At 42.8% G+C, this 24,377-nt stretch overlaps 2 protein-coding genes across 2 annotated transcripts; one reads left to right on the top strand and one right to left on the bottom strand.

Annotated features, from left to right (window-relative positions):
- Nucleotides 1–17,204: 17,204 nt before the first annotated feature.
- On the bottom strand, nt 17,205–19,606 carry LOC117446401 (transcription elongation factor 1 homolog). Its single transcript, XM_034082563.2, has 4 exons — nt 19,510–19,606; nt 19,053–19,186; nt 18,872–18,942; nt 17,205–18,291 (listed from the first exon to the last, which is right to left on the bottom strand). Exons 2-4 carry the CDS (start codon nt 19,163–19,165, stop codon nt 18,227–18,229), a joined length of 249 nt encoding a protein of 82 aa, XP_033938454.1. The 5' UTR covers nt 19,166–19,186; nt 19,510–19,606; the 3' UTR covers nt 17,205–18,226.
- A 30-nt stretch (nt 19,607–19,636) lies between these two features.
- pld6 (phospholipase D family, member 6) lies at nt 19,637–23,649 on the top strand. The gene is made up of 4 exons (XM_034082512.2): nt 19,637–19,727; nt 20,166–20,346; nt 20,768–20,997; nt 23,027–23,649. Exons 2-4 carry the CDS (start codon nt 20,168–20,170, stop codon nt 23,302–23,304), a joined length of 687 nt encoding a protein of 228 aa, XP_033938403.1. The 5' UTR covers nt 19,637–19,727; nt 20,166–20,167; the 3' UTR covers nt 23,305–23,649.
- Nucleotides 23,650–24,377: the final 728 nt, after the last annotated feature.

The raw sequence follows: 24,377 nt of genomic DNA, 5'->3' as shown, positions 1-24,377 counted from the left end.
CAAGCGGGCTGTAAAGGACACCGAATTCAGGCGTAGGCCCAGGAAGTGTACAGTCTGGGCTGGAGACAACATGCTCTTTTCTGTGTTTATTACAAAACCCAGGTCGAGCAGGTGTTTTACGAGGACATTCGTCTGCGTAATAGCCTCTTGCTCCGACTGTGCGAGAAGGAGCCAATCGTCCAGATAAGTTGCCAGGCGAATACCCTGTTGTCTTAACGGGGCTATCGCGGCTTCTGTACACCGTACAAACACTCACGGGCTGAGAGACAGACCGAAGGGAAGTACTCTGTACTCGTAACAGACACCCTGAAAGGCGAACCTCAGATATTTCCTGTGTGGGTAATATACTGGGATGTGGAAATACACATCTTTCAGGTCGACTGATGTGAACCAGTCGTTTTGGCGCACGAGACGCAACAGAGATGTGTGAGTGAGCATTCTGAATTTGTATCTTTTGAGATATTTGTTCAGAGCTCTCAAATCTAGTATAGGCCAAATTCCGTTCCCTCCCCGTTTGGGAACGAGGAAATACTTGGAATAAAAGCCGCTCTGACTCTGTTCGGCGGGTATTATCGATATAGCCTTCTTTTCTAGTAGCGAGAAAATCTCTTGCTCTAGAATATGGGCCGACTCTCCCCGGGCCTGTGAATACAGAATGCCCGAGAAGTGAGGGGGGGTGACAGCGAATTGGAGCCTGTAGCCCCGTGTTACTGTCTTGAAAACCCAAGCAGAATCTGTGAGCATCCTCCACTTTTCGCTTCTCAAAGCGGGCGGAGATGTCACAGCTCTGTCGTCTGCCCTCAGTGTCTCTATTTGTTGTGTTATGGGGCCCTCTAGTGTCTGAACACGGTGGTACTCCAGGTTGACAACCCCGGCCGACACTGCGCATGCGCGTGGCTGTGGTGCCTTCACAATCCCGTCTATTGTCCGCCTTTTGAGAGAGGCTGTAGCCGCTCTCAAAAGAGGGGCAGACGACAGACTGTTTATTGTTTTTTATTGTTTTTCTTTTCATTTTTATTGACTGCGCCCTTGGCTTCAAGCCTGGAAACGACAGTGGAAAATGATTTATTTTGAAACAACAATGATGACATGTGTTTGTGTGACTTAAACAGGCAGCGGAACTTGCTGTCTTTGATGTTAAGTCCATTTCCCTGATGGCGCGAACTTGAGGATGACGTTCTGGCATCACTCGAGGCGGCGGGAAGATGGGGGCATGGTGGCACCCCGAAAACATATGAGCATCCAACACTGGAACGTGCTCTGGAGCTGGGGAACAGGGAACTTCCAGCTCCTTCATCGAGGAGAGGAGAGGAGGCTGTCAGGCCGCCCGCTTCTTCTTCCTCGCCTGGTGGCTGAAAACCTGGGTCGGCTGCGCCTGAGCGGCAGCTGCCGGAACCAGAGATTTTCTTGGCCAGCTCCCTCTTGCCTCGTGCCTGGGCTGGGGACCCGGGACGGGCTGCGGTCTCTGCTGCTTCGGCATTTTTAACCGGGCAGGACGTGAGACAGCTTGGGTGAAGGCCTGCCGCGGGACCATTGGAGGTGGCGGCTGGACCCTTCGGGGGAGACAGAGCTGGAGAGCCTCGTCTCCCCTTCCTTTTTGACTCGCACCTCAGCTGCATTGAAGCTAGAGCGGAGCCAAATATGCCCTCGGGAACAATAGGCATGTCCAGAACATCCTCTTTTTCCCGGTCTGGAAGGTTGGTCAGGTTGAGCCACCTGGCTCTCTCCTGTACCACCATCATTCCCAGTGCTTTGCCCGTGGCTTGGACTGCACAGCGCTGCACACGGAGGCAAATGTCCGTGATCGCTGCGATCTCCTCCCACACGGCAGGCTCAGGTCTGCTCGACATGTCTTCGCAGAGCTCCGCCTGGTAGGCGGTCAGCAGCGAGGAGACGTTGAGTGCCCTGGCGGACAAAGCTGCGGCTTTATAGGCCCGTTCGGTCATCGCTGACTGGAACCGGTCTGCCTTTGCCGGTAGCATGGGGTTCCTGCTCGGTGTCGAAGCCAGCCTCGGTTGGAGGTGGGCTGCCACCAGCGGTTCCATGGGCGGCATGCGGAGCAGGCCGAGCCTCTCCATACCGTCACAGTCCAGGGAGGAGACACCCTGGATTGGGGCCTTGTTGCTAAAGGGACGGTCTCTCCACGAGACCGACACCTCGTCCAGCATCTCCGGAAAGACTGGAAGGAGCTGCCTCTTCGTCCTCGCTGCTTGGGGCAAGTTCTTCCCCTCGTAGCGAGATCTGGAGGTCTCCTTGGCCACTTCAGGCCATGGGATGTCCAGCCTGGACGCAGCGCGTTGACACACGGCCTGCAAGTCCATGCTTAGGACGGGCGAAGCTGGTGTGCTCTCACCCGGGGGAGCGGACATCGCTCCCGGCTTTGCAGCCTGAGCCGATGAAACGAAGATGTCATCCTCATCTGAGTCAGACAGGAGGAACTCAGAGGTATCCTCTTCGTCCTCTATGTAGTCCAACTCCAGGACATCCTCCGTGGGTGGAACCATGGTGAGGTCCAATTGGGAGCCCCAGCTTGACACAGCGCGGGGCTCCGTTCTCGCGGCTCTTTCCGCCACCGGGTCCCAGCCTGAAACGGCGTGGGGCTCCGGTTCAGCAGCTGTCGCTGTTGTTGAGCCCCAGTCTGACACAGCGCGGGGCTCAATCTCTGCGGCGGACGCCACCATGTCTTGATTGCCGGCCGACGAATCAGCGGACATGAGGGGGTCCTGTCCGACAAGCTAGCTTGGCGTGCTAACCGTCGGCGGAGGCTCTTAATGGTGAAGCGGGTACAATGCCCGCACGAGCCGGGGTTATCGATAGCCTCCCGGGCGTGTTCCAGCCCGAGGCAGGACGAGCAGACCTGGTGTGAGTGTGTGCCTGAAATCTTAAACCCGCAGCCACATAGTCGAGCCTCCGAGTCCCTGACTCTTCTGGTGTGAGGGAGAGAAGGGTCCATCTTCGATCGCCGGGGTGTCAGCTAGGGCTGTACCTGAATATTCGACTATTCGAATATTCGTTCGTTGGCCAACTATTCGGGTTTCAATTTCATTATTCGGATATTCGTTTTTTTATTTCTTTTCAAACAAATAAATATTTTTTCCAAAAAATATATATATTTTTTTTTTTCTAAATGTATGCTATTAATAAAGGCGAATTTCCATATTCTTATACTATATTTATATATATATTTAATTGTTTTTTTATATTAGTTTTTTAATTTTATCAGAATAGTGAAAATAATAGGAGTAATGTGGGAACATCTGGGGCTAAGGCAATTATTGGCATAAAGTTGAGTAGCTCAGCCTAATAATAAATTGTGTCCATAGGTGCATCCCCACACATCCCTGCCAGGGCCGGACTGGGATAATAAATCAGGCCAGGAATTATACACCCAGCCAGGCCACTACCAGTTTTTTGTGCCATTTTGCTGGATTTATTTGTCAATATTTACAGCGTTGCTGCCCGTAGTGATAGCCCCAAATCTACTACCAAAAAATAAACATATGGAGATGGGTTACTATTTTAAAAAATGTGCAAATCTATTTAGGAACCTATTCATGTGAACATATTTTAAGTGGGGGTGGACCTCAAATCCTATAGGGGGGTCCGGGGGTAAGATTTGTTTTCTAATGTTGGACTTAAATGCATCAATCTGGTTCACTTTGAGGGGGAAATAAAGAGAGAGACTACACCCACATGAAACAGAACTGTATACATTTAAATAATCATAAAATCATAAGTACATGGCCATAACCAATAACATACCATATCCAATATGAAAAAACATTGAAACTTGTTTATTTATTTGTTTTTGGTTCATTTATAGTTGTGAGTGTGTCTGTGCTCCTGAACCAGCCTCACCTGTCTCCCCCCTCCTCCCCCTGCTCCTCTTTGAGGCAGCAGCAAAGACTAGTTTTAGCTCTCAACACGTTTTTAAAGTGTATCTTACATTTTTTCACCTAGTTAACGTTTTATTTTTTATTATTCATGCATATTTTACTAATCACTCCCCCTTCAAATGGAAATATGTGTTTACGTGAATGGTGACCAAACCGTGAGACCCACTGAGAACTAAGTTAACTATCTAAACACTCAGCAGAGTCCTTTACCTCACCTGAGCTGAGGTTATCAGTCTCTCAGTCTGACTGGAGAGGACTCTCCTTCACCTTCAACAACAATAGCCTACACGTAACCAGTGCGCGCGCTTTCTCTCTCTTGCTCACTTGCGCCACACATACACACACACCCTCCCGAGCTTGAATGACACACAGAGACCAATCGAGGGCATTAGTGTATGGTCTGTATGAAAGTGGCCATGTCGGCAGGCCACATCATGTAGACAGCCAGTCACCCTCTGTGAGGCAGAGTCAGACCCACATTTGCGCAGCGTTGGGTTCACAATACATAGGCTACATTAGAAAAATCCTCAGGCCAGCAGGCCACTTAGCAGGCCAGGCCATCGGGAAACCTCCCGGTGCTCCCGATGGCCAGTCCGGGCCTGATCCAAGCCATCAACATCCTCAACAATACAGCAGACCCTACAGTTCCAAAAACCGATAACGGAGAAAAGAAAGATAGAGATAACAGATGCCATAGTAGATTTCATCGCTATGGATATGAGACCCGTTTACATAGTCGAAGGCTTCAGAAAATTAATGAAGAAGATGGAGCCCGGCTACACTGTCCCCAAACGCTCCAGTATTTTAGATGCCATGTCTCTGAAGTACAGCGATCACCGAGACCAAATTGTAACTCAGATTGAAAACTCAACTGCCGTAAGTTTTACAACGGACATTTGGACCTCGGTGCGTATGGAGGCGTATATGGCTGTCACCTGTCATTTCATAACTCGGGAGTGGAAACTCTGTAACTTTGTTTTGGAAACCAAAGTAATGGAAGTAAACCATACGGGAGTAAATATTGCAGAACAGCTTGGAGAAGTGGACACCTTTGCCTTCCGAATTATAAGCGAGTAGCCGTTGTCCACGACAATGCCAGCAACATGAAGCTGGCAGCTGAAATATGTGTTTTGTATCTTTGTTTGACTGTTCAGGTTGTAAAATGTTATAGACGGAATGTGGAACCAGATTTGGTCCCCTGTGTTAAATGCAGAGGACACATTTAGTTTTAATGTTTGCGAGTACTGAGACAATAAATACATATAAATCGTAATAGTATGCTCTTTCTGCGCTTCTGCTTAACAGCGTGTTGTCAGGTGTCTCGGATTCGGAGCGTGTTATGAAACCTTTTGAGAAAAAAAAAGAGAAATGTGAAGAAAAAAAAAATGTGGAAAAAAAATGTATTAAAAAAAATACAAATCTCTCCGCACCGAATATTCGCTGCTGATTACTACCGAATATCCGGAGCCCGAAAAATGGTATTCGGGACAGCCCTAGTGTCAGCATGGAGTGGACACGCTAGTAACAGGTACGTTACTGAGAAAAAATCCAACCTTGCCGTTAGTCCGAAAGGAAAAAAGTCGACAGTGTAGATTTTATTCTTTAAAGAATATTAACTGGTGTGTTAATACCTTTTTTTTTTATCTCTGTCTCCTCTGGTGTGATAGAGAAAAGAGAACGTCCTCTTTTTACCGTGGTGTCGGTGTGGAGGGAAGAACAAACTAGCAACCGGTATGTTACTAGCTTGAAGAAAAAATCAAACCTTACCGTTATTTCGACAGAAAGAAACGGCGAGGCAGATTACAATATTAACTGGTGTGTTAATATTGCTCAGTCGTCTTGCAAAGCAAAAAAGTAACCGGCAAGCGCCCGTCGACCGAATGTTAGCTTTGTGTTCAGTCTGTGGACCGTTAAGCTAGCCCGGTTACTGATAAATCGAGATGTGCTCTGAAGCGAGAAGAGGTGTTTGAATGACGCTGCGTCGTAGCGCAAGCTACTTAAAGGGTGGGTGGATTCCCTAACGTTGACGTCAAGATCACCAGCCAATCAGGATTGGCGTAATGAGATTGATGCTTCTGTTTGCATACGCGTTGAGGCGCATCCCATAGTGAGACATCGAACGGAGTGTTATGAATGAGAACTACCAGACGCAGACAGTCCTCTATTGATGTTGTTGTGAGCGATGTTGCGGAGAAAATCAGCGACGTAAAACGCTGTGTGGGTCATAAGAAGGCACGTAAACGGTTACGTCGTGATGCAAACAATGACGTAATGACGCAATAATTCACCTCTGAACCTGCATCTGTAACAATGAGTGGACCAAAGAAAAGAAAACATTGCCGAGTGTATAATGAGGAGTGGACAGCTAAATATTTGTTCACCGATCTGCTACTGGCCCGGACCGTCTGTCAAATTTGAAAACTCATAGTGGCCCCCGAGCCAAAAAGTTTGCCCACCCCTGCCTTAACCCCATGACGTTTCACTCAGAGGTCAAGGAATAGACGATAGGGTTAGAATTTAGGAGAGTCATTCCAGAATTGGAGGACAATTTAGACACCAACATTTTTGAAAACTGCACCTTTTATTTTATAATTTTTTTTATGTATTTAGGAAAAACAGATAATAAACCATCAAAAAAAGTGATTTGCCCAACTAGGCATCAAATTAATATTTCCCAATGAAGAATTACCCCTGTTACTCTAATTATAGTAACAGGGTTGAAAGTAACAGGGTTGAAAATCAATGCTAATTTGAGCTTTAACCTCAGGAATTATTGCTAGATGTAGCATGTAATGCTACTTTCAAGGCAAGGACAAACTTGGATATCTAATGCAAGAAAGATAACTTTTAAATGAATATGCTTTATTCTGATAATATCAGTAACAGGGTTGAGTGGGTCAGAGTGCCACACTCTTTTAAGACTGAAAAGATTGTAAAAATATGAAAAATAAAAGAGAGGACTTAGTTTTGGTCTACCCATGGCACTAGCACATGGCTTGCTGATGTCACTTCCACTGTGTCTTCTGACTTACAGTTTTTTCACTTCCTGTGCCAATCTAAAAAGGTTTGGGTAACAGGGTTGAACGCATGTTGAGGGACACACCTTCTGTGCAAAATTACTGTTATCTAAAATATGTTTATGATTTAACAAATTGATTTTACCATTACAAGAGACATATATCAATAGAATAATACCAAACAAAGTAAATAAAATCCCTATTTTAAATGTTATATTTGACATGCAAGTTAGGGGATGTTCGAGAGCTATTTGATAATTTAAATAATATTTTGAAACCACTTTTTCTACAACTTTATATATATTTTGTCTTAATACAAGTATGTTTAACACAACAAGTGCATGTTTTAGCATTTTGGGCATGGATTATTAGATTTTTTTTTATATGGGGGACATGAATGTCCTCCAATTCTGGAATGACCCAGGAGCTGATTTTTGGACTATTCGACTGCAGCCCGAGGAGCGAGGAAATGAAAAATAAGAGAAGTGAAACGCACCCTATAACAACTTACAAATGACAGGTGGCTGTGGATGTACTGCAGACATGTTTGTGTTGAGTTGTAGTAAGGTGCAGTGGACACCAGGGGGCACTGCTGACCGTGATAACCTGACCCGGGAAACCTGAGTGAGGCTTTTTAGCATTACCCAGTTTTAATATTTATGAAAGCAAATGGTCCATTAGGAATGTAAAAATATGCTAAAAGAGGATTTTAAAATGTTTTTCACACAACACCTCTGCTGGCCCACATTATACATTAGACATCAAGCTAATAAATGTGATGTAATAATGGCACAATTACTTTGAAATGTAGACAGAGGCCATTTCTGTCTCCCTCTCTCTTTTAATTGCCCTCAGTGTGTCTCCGCCCCCTCTTTGTGTTCCTTTGAGTTTGTGTTTGTCAGTCTCGTTAATGACAAGACACACACACACACACACACACACACACACACACACACACACACACACACACACACACACACACACACACACACACACACACACACACACACACACACACACACACACACACACACACACACACACACAAGCAGACAACTCTCTGCACTCTCTCGACAACATTATCTTTTCCGGAAATTGCTTCTCAAGCACAGCCAGAGCCCCATTAGAAAATAAGAGCTCTACGCTGTAACCTTTTTAAAAAGCCATTAGTGATGCACCTGCTTCTCTCTCTCTCTCTCTCTCTCTCTCTCTCTCTCTCTCTCTCTCTCTCTCTCTCTCTCTCTCTCTCTCTCTCTCTGTCTCTCTGTCTCTCTGTTCCTATTTGTGTGTCCTATTTGTCTCTCTTGTTAACACTGACAAACACACACAGTTTCTCAGTTCTGATTGCCAGCTATTTCCAATCCTCCCAAACTGACTACTAAGCAGCACACAGCATCCACTTCATTTAAAGTATAAATCACTGACATTTGAAAGTTCTGTGTCAGAGTGCAGAACCGCTTAATTTAAAAATTACGTGAGTTATTCTAATGGCTGGTGACAGTTAAATCACTGTTTTGGACATGAGTAATTCTCTGTCAAAGCTTCACACTGGGAAAAAGATATTTATCAAATGTCATGTCAGTGCATTGAACAGGCCGGTTTTGAATGAGAAACTCTTTTTGGTGATTCATACTTAAATGCTGCCCCCACTTAAAGTAATGTAATGTTTTAGTCATAGTTATTTGATACTTAAACATTCAAAGCAATCACTCAGAGACTGAAGTGATTTGTATTTGCTTAGGTCACCTTCACATCATGCTTAAATTGCTGCCAAATCTAAATTAATAGCAGTGACATGATATACTGTAATGTACATGTATGCCAGCATCTGGTATTAGGAAAAACCACCTATTAAAAAGATAAATAATCTGTTGAGAGGTAACGGAACATCCCCTAGCTATATGAAAAGGTTTTATAAAGCGTAGTGTGACTACAAAGGAAGCTGCATAAAATGATATAGAACTGATAAATTATTAAAAATAATGTCACTAAAAGTAGGACAATTAAAATCCTTGGGTTTGGAGTTGGAAAAGACTGCACATGTTATTGATTAAGCTAGCAGCTTAAGTAATAGTAATGTTGCCTACATTTGACAAGCAACAAGAACGTTTTAGTTTTAAACTGTCCATCATGAGTCCAAAAATATTAGAACAAATGTTAAATTGTTGTATACTCTTTAAAGCAATACAATTTAGGGGGAAAAAACACAGCGACAAACATTTGGCACAAAACCTATTTACAATCTCACCTCTACACCATCTTAACTCTTCTGAGATATGTAATTGATAAGTGATGGGTGGTGTACAACATATGCAGGCTAAGTGATGTGTATGTGTCTGAGTGTGAACCTGTGATTTTCTGAGATGAGCTGAATTTCCCCCCCCCCCCTGACTCGGTGTTTGTTTGGCATATTGTTACTGACCCTGAGGTTGCACACCATCTTGGTTCAACCATTGTATGTGTAAGGAAGAGAGAGTAGAGAGATGGAGGAAGACAGAGAGACAGTGAAAGCGAGAAAGAAAAGGAGTGTTAATATGAGAACAGAGAGAGATATAAAGTGCGTGGATGAGTGTGGTTTATCGCATACCAAAACAAACCAGCAGCCCCTGGGTAATAAAAATGTGCTATCTGTCATAGTAAATTACAAAAATTGGTCTTCGCCTTGCTGCAGACTCCTGATTATGCCCAATGGTCTGCCTCTGACAATTATGAAGCCATTAACACTGTGTGTAAGTGTATGTTCGTGTGTCTATGTGTTTGTGAGGGAGAGAAAACGACTCTACGGCTGCTTATTTGAGGAAATATGCTGTCGGTTTTTTATGGCCTTGAAAGCTCCAGTGCCTAACAGCCTCAGCCTTGTGTGCTCTCGAAACATCACATTTACATGTTTGCTGTCTGTCTACTGTTCTGTTCCTGACATCTTTGACCAAAATGAAGAGAGCAAAGAGAGAGAGGAGAGGAAATTGATGGGAATCATCGATACAACATAAAATAAGGCCAATAGACAATTTAGCTGTTGTTTGGATCATTACTGAACACACACAAAGACACATGCAAAGACTCACACACATACATTTTGGGTTTCGAGGGGCAGCTCCTTTACAAGCTACCAGATGAGGAGAGGATTATAAAGGACCCTAGCGCCAATCCCATCCAGCATGTCTGCTAAAGAAGACCAACCGGATACACAGAGGTCCCAGGAGACTGGATTAGGGGTTGGAACACACACACACGCACACACTCACACACTCACCACAGGCTATACAGAAAGCTCTGTTAAGACCCTGCAGGGAACACCATTCAGGACATGCAAACGGAGTCCCATTTCACTCTATTATGATTTCAGCACTAATGACTGACAGAGCGGTGGCTTTGTCTCACATTATGTTCCTCTGTTTCTCCATATAATATACAAAAATATAGAAATCAAAGACAGATTTAAAACAAATTAAATGAATAGTTAATAAATGCAATACAAAATGGATTGTATAATGCAACAGTCCAGCAATAAATCAATAAGTTGTGTAAGATAGCTGTTGGTTTTTTGTGTGTGTTTTTCGCATTATATTACAACCTTACTGTGAGTCTTTTATATTGTATTCTTATCTTTGTGTCCACCTCCTTGAACATATTGACACCATATACCATACTGTATTATTTTACATTGTACAAATGTATGCTGTTCTGTCCAAAAGCATCTAACTCTGATGGTGTAAAGAAAACAATCCAAAACCTCAACACTATACGCTTCAAAAAGGTAGCACACATTATTATTTATACCATGGCTGTTGCAAAGGATTGCATTGGATTTTACAGGTAATGTCCACCCCTATTAATAGGAATATTATAGAGAGACTGTGTGAGTCACAAAACACAACGAAGGAACAATATATATATTAATATGTTAATATTTTATGTTACGATGTCAACCTGGAAACATAAAAAACATGGAATAGGTCCAACTCTCCAGTGAGAACACAAACACCCTATAAGTCACAAAACCTTAAACAGACAGCATCAACAAGACACAGATCCTAAGGATTTTGTCTCAATGCCCCCATCTGACAATATTTTCCCTGTAAGCTTCAATAGCTTACAAAAAGCTATTTGTACCGCGGCATGGTATCAATGAGCCAAATTAACTCTAACATCCTTTATGCCAAACTCTTTTTTCTTTCATTTTACTACAGCCTAATTGTGGACCCATTGAGGTCCCCGGACCCCAGCTTGGAAACAGCTGCACTATAGGGCATGCTCTTCGGTGCCAGGGCTGCATGGAGGCATGGACACGAGAGAGGGGAGGAGGAGCAGGAGGAGAAGAAGAGGAGAGGAAGAGGAGGAGAGGAAGAGAGGAGAGGTGAGAGGTTGCTGCTGAGTTGCATGGGATGCTGCTGCAAAGGCTCCATCCCTCCCTCGGAGAGAATGGAAAAAACAAGGAGTGGTTATGTGATTCCCTACTAGCAGGAGGAGAAGCGCACAGGAGAGAAAGGACTATAGCATGGAAGGGGAGGGGGGGGGGCGTTTCCCTGCACAGTGAAGCCTTTTCTCACACTTCAGCATGGATACAATGTATGGTCTTCTTCAGGGGGAAGCTGACATAAAGATGGACACAGCGTACCGGTAAGTTCTTTCTTTTTTTTCGCTGTTATTTAAGCATGAAAAAACGATATGGACACAGTTCACAGCACAGCATTGCATGGGGTCCCATCACTTTACACCGTGCTGATATTTACAGATATTTGTTTAAAAATCCCTGAAGTGAATAAAAAAAAACAAGACTTGTAGATTGAAGCTTTAATTAGTCGATTTGTAGCACTGCATGGCATGGGATTAACGCCCGCTCATTGGCACGGTTTATGATTTGTACTAAAACAGGTTGGTCCCATCAGCATCACTCCCAAGTTCCTATCAAATCACTTGATGGGAATTGCACCTGCATGCAGCTAAATGTTTAACCAACAGCGTGTCAGCTCCTCCTTTGTAGCATGTTAGGTAAAAGACAAAGATGGTTCAAATCCCTTTCACAATCCCTGCAAAGGGTTAAAGATTCAATCCACGCTGGCTACCATGAACTGGGTTCTTGTCAGTGGGAGCGGATGTATTTACAAACAAAGAAAGCTTAATATTCAAGCCTGTCACGTAGGAGACAGGTGCTGGCCATCTGCAATTGTACAGTGGTGTGTGCCTGTGTGGTTATTTGGGCTAGTAGGCCAACTGGAGTCTTTGCATTAAGGCCCAAAAGATTAAGAAAACCAAAGTGCCTCTTTTAAGTTTGTCTATAAAAGTTTGGCCAAAGGCAAGACAGAGGGTTATTTTGCACCCCAGGCTCAAATTGTTGCAATAGCAATCAGTTAGTCATTTATTTTGTGTCTGGGTTGTGACTATTAGACTCTACAGTGTAGCCAAAATGACTGGATATATTTGCTGTTGCAGGCATAAGCATAAACATCCTCATAACAGCGCCTTTAGTTCCAAGCAATTAAGCAGTAATGTGCAAGCAGCAGCCCAGCGTCCGCTCAGTCTCTGTCTCCATCTCCTGCCTGTCTTGTCTTTGCCTCAGGCGCAGCCACTTGTGATTCTGCATCCTATCTGAAACACCAGGTAAATTAGGAGATTGAAAAGTCTCTTACATCAGACATTAATATCAAACAGAGAGATTGTCTTTCATTAGGCCCTCGAGCTGGAGCCAGATCACTTTCTATCAAATCAATGCAGGAAATGGATTTTCTTATAAATGTTAACCAGATGTATTTCGTCATGAAATAAAGTTTTTTTTATCCAGTCTAGCTTTTACGGGAATAATACAGTGTCAGTGTACATCAATGGAGAAAAACTGAGGTGACAAAAGAAAGCCTGGGCCACACATTGAAAACTGCTACAGCAGGCACACCCATTGTATGAGCGAGAGTCATTCCCTCGCAGCTAAAAAGTACACGGAAGCATGTCTTCAAATTACACCGAGACATTCCAGTGACATAGAGCGGACACACACCGGTCCTGTGTAGTGAAGAGGGCAGCAGCAGGGTGTATTTTTACACCAGATCTCTGACACCTACGTGCATCTCGTCACAGCTCTTGGTGAGAGCAGAAGACACGTCCACTTGAGTTGTCATCATCAGCAGCCGAGACATGGACAGTTGGGATGGAGGTTGGAGGTCGGAGGCAAGAGGCGAGGAAGAAATAGATGAGGAGGATAGGTAATGAGGGAGACGAGTGTGTCAAGATCTTCTTCTAGACTTGATGGCCGAGGATACTTTTGGCACTCCCTCCCGCAGTGACAGAACTGACTGAAGCAGGTGTGAGTGAGGTGAGAATATTGGCAAATGGGAACTTTCCTGGGTGTGTCAGGTCTCATGATGTAGAGCTATGATGGGTAAAGGTGAATAGGGAAGGATGTATGATTCATATGTGCTGGATGAAGATCTGAGAAGAGGAACGTAGGGGAAAGAGGGGTTAAAGGGTAAACACAGGGCGAGAGCAGGAGAGACGCCAGGGATCTCACAATGATTAGAGGAAAGGTTACACTGAACAGTCAAAGAAAGTGAGATTGAAAGAGATTGAGAGACAGTGAAGTCATGTTTGTATACTCGTCTTTCCAGGGGGAGCTGTCTCTGGTGCTGATGCAAACCCCCCCCCCCCCCCTCCAATCTCCCCCTATTTCCCAATGACTCTCCTTCTCTCTTGTTCTCCTCTCCTAAGCTGTTGATTGACAACTACTGTGTCTCTAATTGGCAAGTGTGGATAGGGAACAGTCAGGCTTATTCTCCATGGGACAGACTAAGGAAAGGAGTGTGAGAGGGAAGGGAGATGGGGGGGGGGGGACATACAAGAGAGCCTTCCAACAATAAGAGCAGATAGATGCCGAAAAAAAGGAAAATGAAATGATGGAAGACATGAGGTGAGGAGGAGGGGATGGAGGTGAGAGCTGAACATCTGTTTGGTAATCAGTCTCCCCCCTCACTGCAGTGTAACACACACTGACACCTATTTGATAATTGGTGAGCCTGGCCCCTCCCTCAGCTCTTGGTTAAATGGTTGCTTGATACAAGGAAGAGCAAAGGGACTAGCTGTTGGCATTACAATCTGTTTACTTGGTGCAGCTCAGGTAAAGATCCATAGCAGGTTGCGTGTGTGTGAATATGCGTGTGTGTGTGTGTGTGTGTGTGTGTGTGTGTGTGTGTGTGTGTGTGTGTGTGTGTGTGTGTGTGTGTGTGTGTGTGTGTGTGTGTGTGTGGCTAAAGCTTTCAAATCTGGTTAATAGTTACAATGAGCTCAATATGTGACTTAAAGCGTGCGTGAAATGTGTAATATAACCTCTGAGCGATGCTACTGCAAGGATAAATATGATCTCTTTTGTCTCTCTTATTTCTAGGTGGTGTCCTTAAAGAAATTGCCTCCACACACACAGATCTCCTCCTTCTTCCACGCTGCAATCTTATTCTGAGTGCAGGAGCTGAAGGGAAGCACACAGAAAAAAGGAGAATGAGCTCCAGAGCTCAGAGGAGAGAAAAAAGGAATGGAGGGGGAGGAGGTGGGCCTCTTTTGCTCCGGTCTCGACCACGGGTATTCTTGGGTTGATAATACAGATGTGGATGTTATTGCTTGAGAATACGCGTAGTCGAGTGGAAGCTTTTTCATCTACAGCGGACCAAAAGCAAGACTCTATTCAGGAGAACACAAAGGCAGACACATATAAAATGTATAGCCAAACTGAGTAGGTGACACAGACATTGGGGCGGTTTTTAATTAAGAACCCAGAGGTGACTTTTTACGAGGGGGAAGGCTTATTTTGTTCAATCAGAAAGGTTTTTAAATAGAACCGCAATCAGGGCTAGCCAAATCAAATCCAGCCACTGAAAAGGTTTTATCATCGTAGATTTATCAACCATGTCACTCTTTACACCTGTGGAGGAAATGAGTTTGTTTCGCTGGCCAGGTTGAGCGTCTCCTGCAGAGGTGCTGCTGGGGGGGGGGGGGGGGACTTGCACCATGCCACTAAGCTAAACCCCCCGGGCATTAGTTCAGGGAGCTTAACACAAAAGTCTTCAGACTCAGACGTTAATTCCAAACCTTCTTGATTACATACCCTTGTCAGTCAGCCGTGCTTACAAGTGAGCCCATAAGCTTATCAGTTGATGAGTGTCTTTCACAGCCCTTCACACTCTACTCTAAACGTTTTGCAAAAACAGATTTAAAGTTTTTGCGAAATCGGTTTCATGAATGTAAATGGCTGCGCTGACCATGGGATTGTACATTGTAACCGTGCACATCCATCATTTCCCATCCCACTACTCTTTCACTCATATTTTGTATTCCCTGGCTCATACTTAAAATGTGTGAGAGTTGGATGCCTTTAGCCGCAGCAACAGGAGACAGTAACACATGAGGACATGTCAAGACTTGCACCCGTGGCTGACATTTCAGCATGCGGCTCAGCTGACTGGCTGTCATGATGGGGATTCAGAAACACACACACACACACACACACACACACACACACACACACACACACACACACACACACACACACACACACACACACACACACACACACACACACACACGTATATAAACTGCATGAGGGTACACATGATCTACATGCCAGTGGGGAAATATGGGATTGATGGATCTTATAAAAACAAGTACACAGACAGATCCCCATATGTATGAAAGCACACACACTGCAGCAAGGTTCACTGGGTCCATGTGCCAGTGGGGAAATAAGGGATTGATTGATTTTATGGGTAACTATTTTTAGTCAGAATGATGGATGTTTATGTCTTTTATTGATCAACTTGAGGTGTGGGTCTGAGGAGTTCTTCGTCATCAGGGCATGCTGATTAATCAGGAGGCAAAGGTGTTGGAATAAAACATCCTGAATTACATATTTGGTGCATTAGCATTATTGCTAAGTATTATAAATTAGAAAATCAACATTGCATTGCTAATTCAGTAGTAAATTAGCATCCGTTTGCAAATGTGCCCATGATGAATTACACTCTTAGCCTGTACTACTCCATGATTCCGCACTACTACGTAAGCAAATCTGTTATTTATAAGCACAGAATGTAATTATAATTCATACAAATGTCGACATTACGTTGTGTAAACTTGTTGATTCGACAAAGCCCTTTCTGTGGTTTTGTGTGTATTTGTGTATGCATGTGTGTGTGCTTCTAAGCAACAAAATGACTATTGTGAGCACAGCTCCAGGTGCCTAGCAACCGAATCGCTCTGTTTCCTTGGCAACAGTTGCCTCGCACTCACTGTGTGGGTGATTGGCAGCCTTGACAACGGAGACGGAGTGACACTTGACCTCGCGTGCTGAAAGGGAGAGGAGAAAGAAGGAGCGAGGAATAGAAGAGAGGGGGAGGGAGTGGGAGGGGACGTGCAGAGACAGACGAGAGACTAAGTGATAATCATTCTCCATTGTAATCATCCTCCAGCATGTTTCATAAGGCGTCGTCAATACCTCTCCAGCTGGGGTCCATCATCAAACACAATACACAGTGCAGTGCGCGCATGCAAGGAGACACTCCACCTGGGTGGAGAGCCCGGGCAGGCACTCCACATCTCATCTATTATCACTCAGCCCTGCCCGGTGCACAGCCTCGCTACACTGTGTCTTCTTTCATTTGTGGTCTGCTTCATCCTGTGCTCTGTGGGAATGAATGGGCACTGTACTCCTCAAATTGTGTCACGGTCACAGATGCCACAGGAGAGTAGATCAGAAGTCATGAACACGAGAAACGGGCACAGTCTTTGGCACCTTTGAATGAAAGAACTGGAAATGTGGGAGGGGGGTTTTGTGGTTCATCCATCCATTCACTAGTTGTATAGGTTTTTGTGCTAGGTTTTCTTTTAACCAAAATGATGACTACAACTGTGTATAATTGACTTTGTAACTGAGGAGCGGTTCAAACTCAAATAAAAACCTAATTTGGAAGTCTTTGAGTTCTTTCACCTCATTCAACTTTAACTATAAACCCTTTATTATTTTAAAACACGATTTCATTTAAGCCGCTTATTATTATATATACACTTGCTGAGTTCTTGAAACCATTTTCTTTATTGACTTTTATTTTGTGCTCAGTGGTGTTAATGTTTGCATTGTGTAATATTAGTGACTACCTTTTGTTTCATATTCCCCCATTGAATAAAGACTTAAGTTACATCCAACCAAGTTTAAACAACCACGTCTTGATCACATATAGTGTGTTCGTTCTCGTAGGAAATGTAGTAGATTAAGTTCATTACACAATAAAATGAAGACTAAACACACATGCTGGCATCAAGTCGTATTGCTCCTTTATTTCCATGATCACAATTATCAAATTCAAAACATTAAAAGAAAAAAAAACACATTTCTCTATGCTATTCAACACTGGTGGCTAATGCATAGTAAAATAAACACTGAATACTAACACTTGATTTGAGGATTTAATTTGTACTCATTTAAAAAAAAAAAATTTACATTTAAGCCAAAAACATACAATTAACTGTAAACAGAATTTTCTAATACAAATTCAGAACCTGTGAATTTAGCAGCTAAGCCTAAATCTTACACATTTCCATTCCTCTCTCCAGTGGAATGACATGTTGTGACAACGGTCTTTATGAGGATGAGGATAGCTGTGGAAACAACGCGTGGCATCATTCATGAACTGTGTTTACATTCATCAAAAGAAGAAGGTCACTCACACCTTAACTTTGAAAATCTGGAGGGTTCCTTTCCTCATTTAAGCCTTGCAACTCATCTCAGTGTATAATATAGAAGGTCCATACTGTATATTCACATATTTTTCTCATAATGCTAACCACAAATATTTAACTTTTTAATGATGTTTACATCAAAATGCCAATAGCTAGTTTTCTGACAACACAGGCTTCTTGTAAAAATGATATTTATTGAACCTAACAACATCAAGCCATTAAAAACCTAAACAGAAAGACTAGACCAATACATTTTAAAAATAACTAATATTGAAAATAGAAAATCTCTCTCAATGTTTGAAGATTATTCAGGTTAGATCACTATTTTTTTATAAATCTCAATAGTCAACACTGGAGTTGCAGGCTGAAATGTTACAAAGAAAGAGAAGTCATGAGACAAAGGAGAGCTTCAGAGCCTCTTTGTGCTGAATACCACATAAATGAAACTTTGGTTCACAGAACTTTAATCTTAAGTAACCATATAAAAGCTTTTAAATAAAAAGTTGTATAAATGTCCTCTGACCAGCCTGATCCTAATGGGCCCAGGATCATCAGCCGCATCCTCATCCCCTCCCTGAATCACATCCTGCTCCACAATGGCTACTGATTGGCTGATTCACAGGCATCTATCCAATCACTGTACACATCAACTGCTTCCGATAGATCTGAGGAACAATGGGTTAAGGATGAAGAGAACTTGTTGCTGAAGAGTTTAAAAATGTGTTATGATGGTGCAGGATGATATGAACTTTGTAAATCAAGACTCTTCTGAAAAAGGTATTACTTATCATATTCAGACCCCCTACCCCTACTCATGTGATATCAACATGACTACCACATTAAGCTGGCTATATTGGATTACACACATTTGTGAAAATTAAGCTTTTTCAAAGCAGTCCCCAGAATGGTTATGTATTAAAAAATATAGACTTGGTATTGTGCCGTTATGTATTCGGAAACTGAAAAGGGGAAGAAGAGATTTAACCAATTTGTTTAAGTGTGGGCAGAGATCTTTATGAGGCTGGAAAAGATAGTATAGACAGTAAAGCATTTCATATAAATTATACTGGGTTGAAATGCCTGTAAACTAGTAAGAAAACTTTTAAAATATATAACAAAAGTTAACATTGCACGCTTCAAAAACCACTGAAAATTCATTGTAAAAAAAACGTGGTTTGAACGGTTCTGTCATTAATAATGTTATAAATGTATGTAAAAGATGATGATTCGTGTGCTTAAGGATACAGGTAATGGGCGTCTGGAACTCCTCCAAGCAGACTGTGCATGATATTATTCCAGTATTTCTGGTTCTCTCCCTGTGTGCAGACAAAGTACAACAAAAGTTAGCAACATCAACCTGAAATACCAACACATGTAACTTGAATTAGTTGCTGATGAGTGGATTGTTTGGTGCAATTGTAAGTACATTTTGACATCACATGACTTCTCGTGGTTGCAGAACGGACAGGTGAACTGAGAGTCCAAATCGCTCAGCTTCTTCTTAGTAGGGGGCTTTCTTTTAGACTTGCGACGACCCATTTCAAACAAACTAAATCAAGTCTGTGTGAGGAGTAGACAAAAACAGGCAGCTTCAACAAGGATAACATGTGCTTGGAGGAGAATCAACAGGGATAAAATAAAACTCTTGACTGGAAAACCACTCCAGTCGGCAGCTGCTGCCGCTCCATATTGTTAGCAACTTTAGTTAGCAGGCTAACGTTAGCATGTTTGTTGTTGATCTCCAGTCCAACATAAATCGCCTCACGACGAATAGTTAAATGGACTCTAGTAAGTAACCAGATTTGATAACACCTCGATTCACCGTACTTGGTAAACATGTCGGGATTGTTAAACGTGATGTAGTAAAAGTTTAATTTGTTTACCTTTGCTCGTAGGAAATACACGTTGCTGTAGAGTAGAACAAGCTTGCACGAGACCCCGGCACCGTCAACTGTTCGCATTATGTGATTGGAGGATAGCTAATGCTTCCTGGATAGTGATTGGCTCTCTGACACGTCAGTCAACTCGATTGACTGTGACGAATAAACGCCTGGCGGAGACAACCTACTCCCGCGTGGTGGCGACAGAAGCTAGTTCTCAGGTTTGTTGTGTGGTCTAAAAATACTCGTATTTTATGGTTTAACATGCCCTGAAAAAATACTTATACTTTAAGGTGTTACATATTTTTACATATTGACAGTTAGTGTGGTTTCCATGACATTTGTGCCGTAGTCTGGCTTTCTTCGTCAGTGTTTTGTGCTGATATGTAATGATGTAACCAACACCTTGTAATCAATGTCCTTGCTAAGCTAGAAAAAGATCGGCTTCTGTGGACTAGAAGGATATTGCATAATATTACAATTATCGACTAACGTTAGAGAGCGCTATAGCTAGACATTACTTCTTCAACCACTGATTAAATACCATTAAAGAAAGTGAACAACCATTTAGTTTTACTTTTCCAGTTAGGTCAGGTTAGGTTGCTCAGAAAGTGTGTGTTACACTACATGTTTGGATCTTAACCATGATGGTGTTGTAGAGATGTCAGGTATGTGGACGGTGAAGGTGGTGGGTCTGAGTGTGGTGGCCCTCTCTCTCAGCGTGGAGCTGCTGGGTTGGCTCCTCCATCGCCTCAGGCCTAAAAGAACCCGCACTGAGGTCCTCTTCTTCCCCTCAGAGATGGCCTGCTTGGAGCACATCTTCGCTCCCTCATCACCTCAGTAGGTGGAACTAAATTGCTACATTGAGTAAAAGAGAGCTATATATTATTTTCTCTGTATCACTGTCAAGCGTGTTGTGATAATGGTTTCTAATGGGAAAATTCATAGCCCCTAGATGCTCTCAGTAAGTGGATTTAGGCAGTGCAATAACCATTCCTCATCCCAATTGTTTTTCACTTTACAGAATTGTCTTTTACTTGCTTAAGTACTTCAAATAAAATAATACAGAGAAACCAAAAAGTGGGGCTATAAGCATTTTTGCCAGCTTAAAATATACAACAGCATTCCTTGCTAAATAGAGCTATTGTAACTTTGCAACCTGGAAGAGAGGGTAGGAAACTACATACACAGAAACAAGCTTGTTTAGTATACGCTTTGGAGTATCAGCACATTTATTTTCTCCTGTTTTCTGCTCTTCCAGGTCATGTTGCTGCCCGTTGCCTCACGGTGTAGAAACCTCTTTCACTCGTCTTGTCCGCTGCATCTTGTCTGCTTCCTCCTCTCTGGACGTGTGTGTATTTGCCTTCTCCAACATGGACCTATGCAAGGCTGTACTAACACTGCAATGTAGGGGCGTCACCATCCGAGTCCTCTGCGACAAGGACTACGCCGCCATCCTTGGCTCCCAGATAGGGGTTCTTCGCAGAGCCGGTAAGAGAAACAGATCTATTTATTTTTTAAATCATCATAAAGTAAAGATCCGCATGCTTGGGGATTTTAATTGTCACCTTAACGAAGCATCACTATGCCGAACAATACACCAAACAGGTCCAGGGGGTCATATTTAGCCCTACTAGAGATATTATTCGGTACAAAAGGCACACGTACCTCACTCATTATCTCGTCATATTATACTTGAAATACGGGAACTATGACTCAGGTCTACCTCAGTAAAAGGTACTCCCGCTGTGTTCTCGGACTATTAGTATTAGCTATGAGCTAGATGGTTCCTAACAGGTGAATGAAAAGATGATAGGAAATATCTGGGTGAATGGGGGTTTCCACTACAAGGCTTTCTATGAGTCAGAGTTATAATCTTGGTCTGAAAGCTCTGAAAGATGTTGTGTCATGTGTCAGACTCCCTTTCTCTCTCAGCCCTCTGCATTTAATAAATTACTACCTCTGCATATTGTTAAGTAAGAATTAAGTAAGTAAGAAATTGGCAAGCAAGCAGCACATTTCATTAGGAAGAGTGTTTCTAAGTGTGTGTATGCTGACTGCAGACCTTGTGAGAATCACGTTGGCACAATAAGCTCCTTTTTCATAATCCATCCATTTGTGTGCAGCAACCTTTTTATCCTCGAATAACGTAATGTGACTAGCACCTAAGCATAGTGCTTTGGATTAGTTTGCTGTCATTGGTTTTTAAGTCCAACTATTTCCCTCAGAAGGGAAATTAATTCATAGACTCTATAATAATAATAATAATGCATTTTATTTATGGGCGCCTTTCAAAGCTCTCAAGGACACCTTACAGAGCAACAACAAAGAAGATCACACAGTAATACAACACTGTGTGTGTGTGTGTGTGTGTGTGTGTGTGTGTGTGTGTGTGTGTGTGTGTGTGTGTGTGTGTGTGTGTGTGGTGTGTGTGTGTGTGTGTGTGTGTGTGTGTGTGTGTGTGTGTGTGTGTGTGTGTGTGTGTGTGTGTGTGTGTGTGTGTGTGTGTGTGTGTGTGTGTGTGTGTGTGTGTGTGTGTGTGTGTGTGTGTGTGTGTGTGTGTGTGTGTGTGTGTGTCCTGGGGTTGAAACTGGAAAGACATCAGACTTTAAGCCTGTTGCATTTACTCTTTTAAGATCGCTTTTGACTCTCTTCACTTTGAGCTGAAAGCATTTACACACTGCAATGAGGGGGTCAAGGGGTCATGTTTCCTGCAAGAGAAATGGTTTATCAAAAACACATTTGTGGTAATTGTTTTTCATTTTCTTTAAAGGGGCATGCACTTAACTTTTCAAGAGAGAATTTGCATGAAAGTTTTTCCTGCCGTCCAATCTGCAAACCCAATATGTTATCATACAAAAATAATGCCTCTGTTTTAGATAGTTTCTCTTGAACACAATAGAAATAAAGCAACAATACTCAACAATATCAGAATATATAAACATATTTGGGGTTTTTAAAAGGTGAGAGTAATCATAGAAAAACATACATATTTTATATTTGAGAAATCAAGACAAGTGAAATAAATATAAAGGTTTAAAATGTATGTCAGATGTCATAGCTCCTTCTTGGGTTTCTCGATGAAAATGATTCTTCTTCTCAGTCTGTACAAGAAAAAGGAATTGGAAAATGTAAACATTCATGGGACTTTAAATGATAAATGTACTGCTATACCATAATGTCTCCCTAGGTTTGTAAGGGGACAACAACTATTTACAATTTGCCTCATTCACCCATTTACACACATTGTTGCAATGGGGATAACTAGTCTGTAGAGAAGTGCTGAGGTAGGCACTTGTTTTCTACAAATCAGTCAGAACATTATGTCGTATTCACCATCCCTGCTTTCTTTTGAGGTTTTTTGAGCGCAACCTAGAATAACATTGCACATACTGAAGAACAATCTCTTAGCCTAAGACACTATTCTCCAACCTCCTCTCTTTACTTGCTGTAACAAATGTAAATGTCTCCTCTGTGGGACGATTGAAGGTGTTCTGATTCTCCCCTCTCTGCTCCCCAGGGATCTGTGCGCGTTGCGACGTGGGCTCTGTGTACATGCATCACAAGTTTGCAGTGGTGGACAACCGGCTGCTCATCACCGGCTCCCTCAACTGGACGATGACAGCGGTGCAGAGCAACAAGGAGAACGTCATCGTCACCGAGGATCCGAAACTGGTGGGTCCATTCCTCAAAGAGTTCCAACGTTTATGGCTGCACAGCGATCCAGCCCAATACTTCCACTTAAGTGACCCAAAACCTGCTGACAAACCTACCACACCCAGCACTGACAAGCCATGATGAGAAATAAGTCAGAGCTCGTCAACGTTTGAAGTAGAAGGTATGCATGTAAAAACAGTTTGGTAAGCTGGGCCATAAAACATTTAGAGACTTTTATATTTTCTTATTTTACGAAACAGACTGTTGCTTTTGGCCAAAGTGACAATGTAACTGTTCAAGCTGATACAGGTTTTATTTTAAATATGTATCGGAAAAGGTTCTGCATGTAAGAGTTCCTGTACATTTTGTACTGTTTGGCACAGGACTAAGATGAGCCTAATATCCATTGCTGTGGTCCAGTTCTATAGAGAATGCTTCCGTTTGTGTTTAGAACATTTCTTAATTAAAAAAAACATTTAACTGTTGTATTTTCTGTATATTATGTCACAGGTCGACATTGCATGTTTAGAGTTTTTGTCAATCTTCTTCTTTGTGTTCATAAAGCTAGGTAAGAAAAACGTTTCACAGTGAGTGTATTCTTCCAGTCTGAAGTACACTGGCTGTAAATAGTGTGTTGTTTAGTGTGTGCTACTGCAGTCTCAGGGACGATGTGTTGCCAAACACAAATAAAAAACTCTTTCCCACTGCAGTTTTGGCAGGTTGTTTGCATCACTACCCTGCAGCTGTAGATTTTCTCTTGCTCCAACATGATTTACTCTGTCTCATTCGCAATCAGGCCTTACAGCACAGAAGCATGCTGGTTCTCTCGCTGCTAAACAAAACCGTTCTTTGTGGTTTGCAAACCCAAGTAGAGCTTATCCCGTTTGGACATGAAAGACGTGCCTGGGTGCATGACTCCCCTGCATTGCTCACAGTCAGGATGATGCTTGTTGAACATACCAGAACTTGGGTTTGTCTGATTCAAGACTCGTAATATTTCAGAGATTTACATCTTAAAGTTCAGCGTTTAAAATGGGAATGTTAGACATTACGAATCAGCTGCTATATTTTAGCCAGGGTATTAATGTGACCTATTAAACGGAGAGGTCATGAGTTTGGATGCTTGTGCCGCATAATGCCTGTCCCATTCAACACTGTTTACAGCAGGGACGCATACAAGTAATTATGAGTCTGCGTCAATTACGACAGAATAA

Source organism: Pseudochaenichthys georgianus, chromosome 1 (genome assembly GCF_902827115.2).
Source record: "Pseudochaenichthys georgianus chromosome 1, fPseGeo1.2, whole genome shotgun sequence".
In the NCBI taxonomy this organism is placed as follows: domain Eukaryota; kingdom Metazoa; phylum Chordata; class Actinopteri; order Perciformes; family Channichthyidae; genus Pseudochaenichthys; species Pseudochaenichthys georgianus.
This window is presented reverse-complemented; position numbering and strand designations above follow the sequence as displayed.